The following is a 12,993-nucleotide window of genomic DNA, read 5'->3' as shown; positions in this document are numbered from 1 at the left end:
GGGGTGCAGAATGATAGCTTGTGCCCCTAGCGGTGGAGGTTGGGGGTGCAGAATGATAGCTTGTGCCCCTAGCGGTGGAGGTTGGGGGTCGGTGCTGCGGAATGGTCAGGAAAATTTGGTGCCATGAGCAACACAGACAGAAGCAGGAGGAGCAGCTTGCTCTATACCAAGCGGGTAAAAGATGGTTGTAGACAAAGAAAATCTTTGCAGGAGGATCAAGGAGCACATTAATAGAACCTAAGCAAGGGGAAGCACATGTAGTCTACTAAAGTGGTAACTCCTTACACACGCTGTGGCAAGAACATTTGTATTTATTTTTATTATAATACTTATGAAATATCATAACACTAGTTTTTCAACGCCATGTATGAGGCAGTGGGTGTGTGCTCCTGTGGTGACCTTAGGCAGTGGGCACAGGAAGAGGCTCACTGTGCTGGTGAGGAAACTGAGACTCCAAAGGGTTAAGTTGAAGGATGGAAATGTGGAGTGGATTCCTCAGGAGCCTGTGGGATGCAAAGCCTAGACCTGTGACCCTTTCCCTTCCCCACTTTAATGTTGGTGATTTTTCTTTTCATGGATGCTTTGCATAATATTCAGAGTCAGTATTTTATGATAGATAGAAGTCAATTTATTTTAAAGAATAATGTGAAATCTAAGGGTGTCTTTTACTCACAAGACAAGGAGAACCTGATCTTGGGGTGACTGACATCAAAAGAAGGCTCTGCTTACTCAGCAGGACATGACTTCAAGGGGGCGAGAACTGAGCTCTTCTCCCATGAGCGATGGTCCCAGCACAGCTGCAGAACAGCTGCCGGGCTCCAAGCGCATCTGAGGAGCAGGAGCTGGTGGCTACGGGCCCCAAGTGCAGTAGACTCAGCATTTCAGGCTATTCACGTTGTAGGGGCTTAAAATAAAATATTCATGAAAGAACACAGCAAGCTGTTTTTTGCAAACCTCTGGCGTTTCAGACCTTAGATATTTTTGGGCTAGGGGCAATCAATGCCAAGTGTACTCATAGGTCTAAAACTGTAACTGCTGATATATTGAATTTCCTCTGGACTAGGGATTAATGTAAGACTAATCTAAAAAAAACCTGCTTAGCATGAAAATTTTGAATGTTCTTCATTTTAAATGGTTCTGGAAATGTGAATTTGTATCTGCAAATTTTGAACTTGGTATTTGTGAAAACTGTAAGATTTGGTATGTTTAATTTTGAAGGTATATGGATACCTCTTTAATTGAAGTTGATGTGCAGCCCATGTATGTACGAGTAATGGTGAAAGGAAAGGTGCGTATAACCTTGTAGAATACAGCAGTTCCTAAAGCCAAAGCTTGGACTAAGCTGCATTGTCTTAGCCATTTTAGAAACTGTTAGTAGAATAGAAAAGAGAAAACCCAATCAGAGTGCTGCTTTCTAGGTAGATGGCTTTATGCCATCAGAATGGTATACAGATTGGGAGGGAATCAACAGATGATTATGTTGCTTGAGAAAATTAATGCTTTATAGTATAACACACATGTCTGTTGTGTTATACTTTTTTAAAGGCTGTAGCATGATCATATATGTGGTAGACTGTATGTAAATAGTATACTCATTCTAAATTGTCATTGACTATTCATGGCAACTGGAATCTTGTTATTTTTAAATAGTAGTTTTTGCTGATTGTGAACATTCATATGTGTTAGCTTAAAGACATCAAAGTGGAAATGTTATGTCTTATTTATGAGTTATTTTTTAGCTATAAACAGTCTTATTACTATTTCAGTATTTGTGATTAGTGTCTGTTCTTTAGATTGTATGTTAAATTAGGTCAAATGGTTTATGCATTTAAAAGATAGATTATATATTATTTATTATTTTTCCTCATAAGTGTAAGTCCATAACTTAACTGAATAGTACGTCTTGAATTTGTGATGGAGAGATCTCTGGAGGTGACTGCCTTGCAGCATAGCTTTTCTGCCAATAGCTTTTACTCCTTTTCAGCCCTTTCAGCTTGTGCTTCCTGCAGAAGTCAGGCCTGACAGCAGCTCTGCTAAGAGATCGCAGACGACAGGACATTTGGTGGTCTGCATGCCCAAGGTAGGTGACAGCATCTGCATTGACCTCAAGTCCCGGACACTGGTCCCTGAAGAAAGTTGACCTGTCAAAGCTAATGGCAATTTCTGATCAAGGTTCTTTCAGCTGAGGGAAACAAAAAATAGACTTAGCTCAGCTTAGGCAGGAGGACAAGGCCTGCTAAGACTGTGGTGACTACAACCAGAGGCAGCTCCTCTTCCATACTTTACAGTAGCTCTGGTCTGCTCCTTTCTGTGTCCTGCAGAGCCTGGGTGGTTGCTGGGAAGAATGAATTCATGGTTCTTCTAAGTGGAACAGGTCCTTATGAGCACTTCTACCCCATGATGATCAGTGTTTCTGTACAAGTAGCTGTGAGAGGAGATGCAGCAGGTAGGCTGTGGATCTCTAGAAAGGTTGTCCTTGATTTCCAAATATTGAGCTCACTAGCTTTGTGACTGCTGGTAAGTTATTAAAGTTTCTAGGCTTTAGGCCTCTGTCATCACTTTTCAGAGAGAAAGAGAGAGAATGAATACAAAATTTGTAGTCTAGTTAGCATAATTAGTGAGATAGCTAGTATTATTTTAATGTTTTTATGACATGGACTAGATATCATATTAACAAAAACTCTTCTTTCCTTGGGATGTTGTTAATGTGTGTGAATTTTTTTTTATATGACATAAGATCAACTGAATTTGTTTCAGTTGAACAAATATTTATTGAATGCCAGTTGCTGGCCTAAGATGAATAAGAAATATCAGGTCTTCACTAAGTCTACTACAATCAATTATAAACAATTTCTTTGCAGTCTGAGAAACACAATAGTGGTGCCATGTACTAGAAGAAGAGGCACTGCTAATTCTGACTTGGTAAGGCAGAACTACAAGACACGACTTTGAATACTGAGCCAAGTCTGATACATGGAGAGAAAGAGGGCCATGGAGCAAGGAGACAGGAAGTGTGAGGCAGTGTGTGGCCAGAGCATAGGCAGCATGAGAAAGGAAGAAGAAAGGGAAAATTAGAAAGTCTGTGATCCTTTAGATCTAGAAAGGCCCCTAAATTCTCATGTGCTCAGAAGTGGGACTTCAGGAGCTGATTGGATCATGAGGCGCTGTCCACATCCATGGATTCATCAACAGAAGAATCCAGGGTGCAGTGAGCTATGAGGAAGTGGGGCCTGGTTAGAGGCGATCATTGGGGGCGTGATCTGGAAGGATGTGTTTGCCTTCCTGGCTCCTCCCTTCTCTGTCTGCTTCCTGGCTGCCATGACTTGGGCAGCTGGTCTCTGCCAGGCCCTCCCACTGTGCCCTTCCTGTCTTGGAGCCATCTAGTTATGGACTGAATCCTCAAGAATCATGAGCCAAAACAATCTTCACCTTCAACCTGTGGGTATCAAATTCTGTCTCAGCTGAGAGAAAAGTGGCTAAGACAGGTACACAGAAGGACATTCATGGGTGACCTTAGATAGAAGTAGCACTCTAGATGCAGTTTAGTTTTGAGAATGTGGTTGTGAAACTGGGAAGGGAGATATTGGATAAGTCAAGGCCAATGCTGATAAAAGTATGAGCTATACTTTCATGCTTTCATATTTAGTGTGTGCATATGGGAAGGCATGTCCTGCTCTTAATGCTGAATGAAACAAGATTTCTGCGAGTAGATGGGATAGATAGACCACAGACAATTAAACAGTTATTCCCACTAGAAATAGCCCTATGATGAAGATAAGGCTGATCAGAAGGGAATGACTGAGGGCGTGCGACTATGCCCTGCCAATTTGGAGTCAGTGAAGGTCAGGGAAGATCTTTGTGAATGACCATGTTTAATCTGAGACCTTAATGATATCAAGGTCCAAGCGAGGAAAGGGGTGTTATGCTAATCAGAAAGAATGAAAAGTATAAGGAGACTGTGGCAGGAGCAAGACTGGTGGTCTAGAAATACAGAAAAAATGCTACAATGTCTGCAATGGAATACGTGAAGAGGACAGTAAAGTGAGAAGCCAGAAATAGACACCCCAGCTACCTTGTGCCTAGCCTTGTAGGCAGTAACAAAGAACAGGACTACTATTCCAAGTGACATGGAACAAGGAATAAAGTGATCAGATTTATATTATATTATAGATCATTCTGCCTTCTATTTGGGTTAAGAATTGAAGGATGGTAGACAAGTGTGTTGGTGCCTATTTGCAATCCCATAATCTGGGAGCTTGAGTTAATAAGGGTTAAAAGTTTCAATCCAGCCTGACCAATTTAGTGAAACCCTATCTCAAAAAGTAGGCAGAGTTGCTGGGAATATAGCTCAGTGTCATGCAAGAGAAAGGGCCCTAGCTTCAATCCCCAATCACACACACACACACACACACACACACACACACACACACACACAGAGTATGCATGCACGCTCACGACATGCACACACATACACAATCTAAGGATGAAAAGAATAGAAGAACAGAAGCTGCACAAGCAGTAAAAAGGCTTGCAGTGAGATAGTCTAGGTGACTGAGGATGGGCAATGACAGGCATTTGGTGAATTGATGACAAATTTATTTCATGAATTGTGATGACAGGGCCAACACAATGCCGATAAGTCAAGGAGGACTTTGCAATAGGGGTATACTGGTGCTGTTCTCTGAGGTGGGGAGGAGTACGGAGGAATTTGGGGAAGCAAAATTCTGGATTTATGTGGGCACCATAAACTATAGCTGCCTTGAAGCAGCTAGATGATGTCTCATATGTAAGTCATGATTTCAGTGGAGTGGGTCAGATATGAAACTGGAAATGATGAACTTAGAGATGATAGTCATAAATGTGAGACTAAAATGCTCACATTGAGGAAATCTGAGGTGGAAGAGAGAAGAGGGCCCACAGTGAAATAATAAAGGCTCTCCTTGAGTTTGGAGTTGGGAAAACAAGGAACGAGATGCAAAATTATGAATCAAAACTCCATGGGTTAGGAAGATGGACAGAAGGGCATGGCATTGCCCTGGAGGTTAAGCCATTTTAAGAAAAAGTAGGAGATTGCTTCTGAGGGAGCATAGAAGTGGTCATTGGATTTGACAAAAGCCAGGCCGTCTATCACCTTGATAAAAGTCATTTCAGTGGGGCAGAGAAGTTGAAAACTTGTGTAAAGGATGAATAGGAGAATGGGCAATAGGGACATGGAGACCAGAATTTCAGGCAGTGGCTTCGGGAAGTTTTGCTGTAATTATGAATAGATTAATAGGCAAGTGGCAAGAGGGCCATGAAAATTCAAGCAATAGTTTTTGAGGCTGTAGTTGATATAGTTAGAAGAAATATTATAGAAATAGGAAAAATGATTCATTGGATATTGAGTGGAAAATTGAAGATGAAGATATAGGTTGCCCTTCCCTGGGGGGTTAAAAATTGTAGTGTTTTTAACTTCCAAGGACTGATAGGGCTGTCTCTGCTGACTTTTGGAATTTTTAACTTTGATCTCAGATTACACTATTTAAGACAGAAGTTGTGGGGCAGCCAGGTAGACTCACCACATATAGATAACCACCCTGAAAGAACTTAAAGATATTAAACATTTTCATTTGTCTCTATGAAGTATCTAAGTTCCTCATTATAGGCTCTACGAATCACTTCAGTGTCATCTGCTGTAAGCTGCAGAACCCCAAACAAAAGTGACTGACTATAAAGAACTAGCACAAAGGATTGTAGTCACTCTGAAACTTGTTCTCAGAGAAATTTTTCCCATGAGAGGAGAACTGGCAGGGAATCAGCCAATATCTTTTCTTGATCTCTTCTTACATGACATAGCCTGAGGGAGAGGGTCTCTCTCCCTCTACACTGCCTCGGTCAGTCAACTAAAGAGCCCCTCCACTCCAGGCTTGCTTCACCCTGGGTGGCAAAACCAATCTCTAGCCAAAGAGACAAAGAGATGGGATTACTTGAACTTGTTTCTATGAGCTTGACTTCTTCCCTGGAGCTAGGGTCAGGTCACCTTTGCCCACCCAGGTCAAGTCAAATTTCAAAGGAGAAGGGTAGAGAAACCAGTTGGAAGAAGGTTCTATCAGCAAGAAAGGGAATGAGAATGGCGTAGGAGTGCCTGCTCTGAAGAACATAAGCTTGATTAACCAGTGAGGTTTCTGTGGTGATTTCATAATCCTTATTTTCCTATAGCCAATTTTCTAGCAGATTGATTGTAGATTATCAATTATGCATTTTTTATGCTAAAGCAAAGGTAGCAAGTATAATTTGTTATGAAACAATAAAATAAATAGAACTATAAGCATCATATTGTCCTTAGTACACTTAAGGGAATACTTCTATAGTAATATCAGAGATAGCAAAGAGAATATCAAATAGGAATATCAAAGAGAAATCTAAGAGATGATTTCATTTTCTCAGGATCTTGATAATAGTTATTTGTGTGGCACTGTGATAAACAACCTTATGTTTGTCTGCAAACTTCTAATTCAAAAGGCAAAGATTAAATGCACCCTTGCTATTTCCTGTGGAGAAATCAAGAGACAATTCGTATGCTTTTTACAGGGTGTCACAGAATTGATGGAAAAGATCTCTGCTGCCATGTTAATGTACCTTTTAAATGAATACAACATTCTGTTTCTATTTTTTCTTCTGGCTTTTTAAGAAATATATTTATTTATTTGATGCAGAGTCTAGCCACACAGTTTTGACTCGGAGTGATTCTCCTGTCTCAGCTTCCTCAACACTGGGATAATAGGTGTGTGCCACCATAACCAGTTTTGGGTGGATGGTGTGGCATGCCCACAGTTTTGGATCGAGCATGGCATGTGGTACTGGGGATTGAACCTAGGTCCTTGTGCTTGCCAGGCAGGCACTTAGACCACCAAGCTATCTCGCCAGCCCTCCTTTTGACTTTTGTGGCTGTCTAAATTTTAAGTTTGTACTTGGCCTAAAGGAGAAATAATTTATAAAGAAGGATCAAGAATTGTTCAATTCTTTCCTCAATGATGGGCTATAAATAACATTTTTCCTTTGAGGTATGTATTTATTAAGATTTTAGACTATTATGGTAAAGTAGCATTGATGTATAATTTAGTCAGCTTCCTTCATTAGTCCTTTGAAAAGTTAGTAAAAATACCTCGGGGAGTAACTTCCTGCCTAAAACTGGTTGTTTTTCATTCATGAGTAGTTATTAGTATGAATGGGGAGCTCAACAAAAGACTTTTCTTGAAATAATTGAAAATTTTAAAAATTAAAACTCTTTATTCTTATTTAAATCTATATTACTGAAAGTTAGTATCTTATAATATTCCTATGGATTGAGACAGTGAAAGTACTGAGAATACTGAGCTATTCTGAATGTCTAGACTTACAAATTTATTGTAGAATTGCGTGAGTCCAGTCTGCATTTAATTATACAGGCAAATCCTTCAGATTTTAAAGCATATTCTAAGAATCAACCTACATGTTTATTGATAAATGAGTTGACAAAAACCCCTTTGTATCTACCTATAAATCTTTCTGTCTGTGTATCCATCCTTTTATCCACCTATTCATACATACATGCTTATGAGAACTTGCCATTTACTACAGCATTAATGAACTTGCTTCCTAAAATAAGCCAGGCACAGAAAGAAAAGTATTGCATGACCTTACTTATATATGAAACCTTTATGTGTAAAACCAAATATGCAAAGGCAGACAATGAAACAATGATTACTAAGGGTGGAGACTGAGAAAATAGCTATAGTTGAGGATACAAGTATCAGGGTACTGATACAACATGAGGACTAGTGATAAATTTGTATTGCATTTGGGGTTCATGAGTAAGTTCCCCTATTTTTTCCATAAAAACAACAAACAAAAGAGGTAAGTATGTGATGAAATGGATATGCCAGTTTATTTAGTGATAGTAACCATTTTATTATCTACTTGTATCTCATAACTTCATGCTATGTACCTTAAATATGCACAAGAAAATTATTTTTTTCCCAAGGAAAATTGTATAATGAATATAACTTAGGCTTCACATAACAGAAATTCCTGACTTGGGAAGGTTTCAGTAATAAAGAAAAATATATAACTTACCCTAAAACAAGGATTCAAATAGACACTGAGGTGTAATTTTAATTCAGCTATAAAATAGTATGATTATTTAGTGAAAGTAGTTCCAGAAGTATATAAGACAGTCCTTAGTCATTTCTGATATGGCATTTGGATGGTCTACGTCCATTAAAATAATGTGAGATTGGATGTTTAATGATTTCCTCTTACTGACAATGTTTGTAAAGAATACTGTGAAGGGCAGCTCTGAGTGTGCCTGTGATAACTGCGTCACATTTATTTGTGGAAATTCAATCATAAACTTTGTTTCCATTTTCCAAGGGCACAAAACTTGTCATTGAACCCACAAAATCATGCGCTATTTCTTATTAGATTCTTCATTCAGCATTTCTTAAGTCTATCAATGTCATATTGATATTTGGGGCTATTCTTACCCCTTCACAAGGCTGGATCTATACAGAGTAGGTGCTGACCAGCAGGCGAGCTTCACTAGCAGGAGTTTGTTCCTTGCACAGGTCAAGGGCAGATGTCCCGTTATTGATACCCACGCATCGCCCGCTCAGCTGCTTATTCCAGAAGGCTCTGCTCAGGCTAGCGTTGCAATTCCAGGTGCTAGCCTGGTCGAGGGAGGATTGGGATATGCTGTGGACCCATCTTATGCACAAACATCACAATCCCGATCACTGCCAAGTTCTGGTGCCCCTCTACCCCTAGGTGCTCCCATAATGTGTTCTCTTGTCTACTTTAGGGTTCTGCTCGGTCGCTTTTTTATTATCAAGACCTTTTGTGACTTGTGTTTAAAAAGCATCCTCACCTACAACTCAGCATTCTTCACCCCCTTTCCTCTTATGTCTTTCTTCATAAAATGTGTGGACAGAAGGGTCTTTATCTTCTCCAAGAAGAGCTGAGATTTCAGGAGAACAGTTTTTGCCTTGGCGTATATAACAAAGCCTGGAAAAGAGAAAATGTTCAATCAATTTTTGCTCTAAATGAGTGAACACATCAGCTACACTTTAACACTTAAAGCATGAGTCTTTCATAGTTACCAAACACTTCCAAGACTTTCTGATTATTTTTTCCATGTGTATTGTTCCAGATTAATTTTAAAAATAAGTGTATGAAACTCTGCCTCCAAAACAGGGCATTGCAGTTTATGTTGCTACAGATTTGGAGACAGTGGAAAGCAATGAAGAAATGAATGGGCTCCTGAGCCAGAGAAGCTATATTAAATTTTTAATACTTTCCCCAGGCAGCTGTGTGACCTTGGAAAAATATTAATTTTTCTGTGTTCTGATTCTTCAGCCATAAAATAATATTCATAATAATTACTCAGGCCTCAAAAGATTGTTTTGAGAAGTATATAAATTAATGAGTACCTAGAACAGTGCCTGGTGTATAATGCACACATCAATATTTACTTTTAATTATTATAGAATATTAGGAATTAATATTGTAAGATAATTAATGTTTGTTTCTATTAGTTAATATTGTTTTATAACAGTTATGCTTGTGCATTTTCTGCTGCTATAGCCGCACACCTGATGCTAGGTAAGAAATAAAGAGAGGGTTCTTTGGATCACAATTCTGGCAGCTGAAAAATGCAAGCAGAGTGGCACTGGCATCTGGTAAGACTTCATAGTATGTCATAGATGGAATTATATGATGGGGCCAAAGAGAGGAAGTCGGAGGCAAAACGCAGAAGTCATGCTGGCTCTTTCACAGCAAGCTCCTCCAGGAAGCTCATCCCCCTTCCACAAGCCTTGTTGCTTTCTTGGCAGGATCATCATGGCCCTGTCACCTGGCCTGCTCCTTGTCCCTCAGAGACCCCAATGCCTTTCACTACCTGTATGTTGGAGCCCAATCTTCCATGTGGGTTTCTGTGAGATGGACCACATTTGCATCAAAGTAATTGTGATTGCACTGAATTTGCATGTTGGACTACGACGGAGTGGCTATGTGGCCCTCATCACAACTGGATTCCCGTAATGTTTCTCCATGACCACTCTTAGGGCCCTCAGAAGGTGTTTTTAACTGTTTTTCTCCCTATAGTTGTTGCATATTCTCTAAGGTTATTTATAGATATGGACATGATTTGAATTCCTATTTTGAGTGAGATTATTTTCTTTCACATTTTCTAAAAGTATATGTTTGCCCTTGAGCCTATTTCTCAGGACGTGGCCTCAGCAGCCTGGGAATATTTGGCATATGATCTCACCGCAGTCCAACTTACCAAGATTTAATGGAAAATTTGCATTCCCAGGGAGGCTTGGTCACTGACATCAGTGAAGCTTGCTTCTAGATTCTTAATTGCCAAGTTATAGGAGCACGCCATGAATTGTGATTCCTTTGGGTGTTCTTGCAGGGTAATTAGCTGGGAAGAAGGACGTCGCCATCTTATGAAAGGGAAAATGCAGTGGGCTGCCTTGGTTCACGAACTTAATTCTTTCCACATGCTGGTCACGAACTGTATTGGACGGAAAGTGAATCAAATTGCCCCATAAATGTGTATTAAGTTCTGTTTCCACTTGCCTTGAAAAGTGAAACTCTTTCCTTTGGCTGTTCTCTTCTCTCTGTACTGAGTCATTGAATTTTGCCTCTCTGGACTTTATATTAAAGAACATGCTGAAATATCTTTCTTCTGAAATCAAAAATAACAATGTAGGAACATCCCCTGTACTGCTCTCCTTTCTGCTTTCTAGCAGCTCTTGTAACAGTCAACTTTATGTGCTGTTGCGCTTCCTGCATAGTTGCTAAGTCCACCCCACCGACCATAGCGCGCTGCTGCGTGTGCTTGAGGCCTCTAGTCATGCCGTGTACCACGTCCTGTGCTCATCCATCCTCTTCATCAGTTGGACATTTTAGCAGCTCTCCTTTTTTAATTTTTATTTTTAAAGAAAAGACAAAACAGTATTAAAACAGAAAAACTACAAATGATGCAGAATTTCAATAAACAAAATAATATGAATTTGACACTATTTGTTGTACTGTATAGTGCTGTCTCCAGATTAGTTGTTCATATTACCAGATATATGCAGCCAAAATTGGAAGATGAAAGAAAAAAAGAAATGTATAAGAAATTCGCAAGAAAAAAAGTTAAAAAAATTGAAAGATGAGATGAAACAAATTAAACATTAACTGCTCCTTTCTATAGACCAGCAAAAATCTGCAGTACAGTTGTCCAAACCATCCTGCTTACATACATAGATACATCTCTTTCCCCCCACTCCCTGTCCTGCCCTTCTCTTCAACTCAGTAATTCCTTCCTGTTGACCGGGTTCATTTCCTTTTCCCAGTATCTGTTATATCCTTTGGATTTTGTTTTCTCTTTCAGGTTCTCACAGTAAGGAGAGAATTCTACAATAATCCATAGTCTCCCCTTCTACAGCCCTTGTCCATGTGGCTTTATTTTCTTGAAGTATACTTCATTTTATTTTATATTTATTTTTATGTATTTTTATTAGTACATGTTTGCTGTGCATAATGATCACATTCATCATGGTGGATTTGTACATATACATAACATATGCATTTATGGGGTAATTTGATTCAGTTTCCAGCTGGGTTGAATATTTTGAGTAATATTCCACAATATATTTTTTTCAAGAGAATACAAAAATAGTAAAAATACATTAGAAGCAATATAGAATTCCACTAAACAAAATGATAGGAATTCAACAATGATTGTTATATTGCATATCGTTGTCTTCAAATTAGTTGTTCAGATTACCAGATATAAGCCCATAAGAATGGTCAAAAATTATAAATAATTAAAACTGAGAAAAAATATTTAAGCATTAACTTCTCCTTTCAATAGACCAGCAGAAACCTGTAGTGCAATTTTCCAAGGTATCCTGTGTGTAGACATAAGTATTTCTTTTTCTCTTCCTTCTTTCTTTTCTCCTTTCCCCCATCCCAGTTGTTCCTTCCTGTGGAACAATTTGTTTCCCTTTCACAGTATCTGTTATACCTTTTAGATCTTATTTACTCTTTTGGGTTCTTATGCTAGGGAGACAATGCAGTGTTTACACATGTGAGTGTGATTTATTTCACTTATGAGTATGGTCTCAAGTTGCATCCCTTTACCTATATAAGTCTCAAGTTTATCTTTTTTTGTAGCTTGAGTAATATTCCACTGTATAAAAATACCTCATCTTTTTTATCCATTCCTCAGATGGTGAACATTTGGGTTGTTTCCAAGATTATGCTATGATAAATTGCGCTGCTATAAATATAGGTACACATATATCACTGTGGCATGATGCTTTCAGTCCTTCTGGAAAACTCACCAGGAGTGGAATAGCTGGGTTGAATGGGGAATCTCTAATCCTGGTTTTTGGGGCATTTCCACATTGGTTTCTATAGTGGTTGTACCAGTCTACATTCCCACCAACAGTGGAGAAGGGTTCTTTTTCCCCCACAGCCCCGGAAGCATTTCTTATTGGTTGACTTCTTTATTATAGCCGTTCTTTCTGGGGTAAGATGGAATCAGCCTTAATTCTTTGATTTTGTCCCTTTTGCTTCCTCTCCCTCCAGCCCTTCTTTCCTTCCCCATTTGGAAATGTTCTATTTACATTTCTTTTTCCCCCATAAATCCCTGTCTTTCCTTCCTTCTTTCCCCTTCTGTTGTTTTCCTTCCTATGAAATCCTCTTTGTACATCCTAACATCTGTTGTTTATTTCTCTCCTCATGCATTGTTTAGGTTTCTTACACACGAGTAACAATGCAACATTCAAACTTGTGTGTCTGATTATTTCAGTTAAGATTATAGTTTTAAGCCAGGCATGGTGATAAATGCCTGTAATCCCAGCACTCACTTAGTTGGCTGAGGCAGTAAAATAACCATGAGTTGGAGGCCAGCCTGGGCTACATAGTGAGCTCAAGCCTAGCCTAAAACTGCACGGGGAGACCTTGTCTTAATATATA

At 39.2% G+C, this 12,993-nt stretch overlaps 1 protein-coding gene across 2 annotated transcripts in view; it reads left to right on the top strand.

Annotated features, from left to right (window-relative positions):
• Positions 1-12,993, top strand: part of Lrrc6 (leucine rich repeat containing 6) — a 128,938-nt gene that overhangs the window by 56,310 nt on the left and 59,635 nt on the right. For both annotated transcript variants that reach the window (XM_023702602.1, XM_023702601.1), the window contains 2 exons: positions 1,219-1,288; positions 1,985-2,080. In XM_023702602.1, the coding sequence (XP_023558370.1) occupies positions 1,219-1,288; positions 1,985-2,080 (166 nt within the window). The remainder of the gene's footprint in view (positions 1-1,218; positions 1,289-1,984; positions 2,081-12,993) is intronic.

This window comes from Octodon degus, unplaced genomic scaffold, assembly GCF_000260255.1.
Source record: "Octodon degus isolate 3935 unplaced genomic scaffold, OctDeg1.0 scaffold00154, whole genome shotgun sequence".
Lineage (NCBI taxonomy): Eukaryota > Metazoa > Chordata > Mammalia > Rodentia > Octodontidae > Octodon > Octodon degus.
Note: the sequence above shows the minus strand (reverse complement) of the source record. Positions and strands in the feature narration are given on the sequence as shown.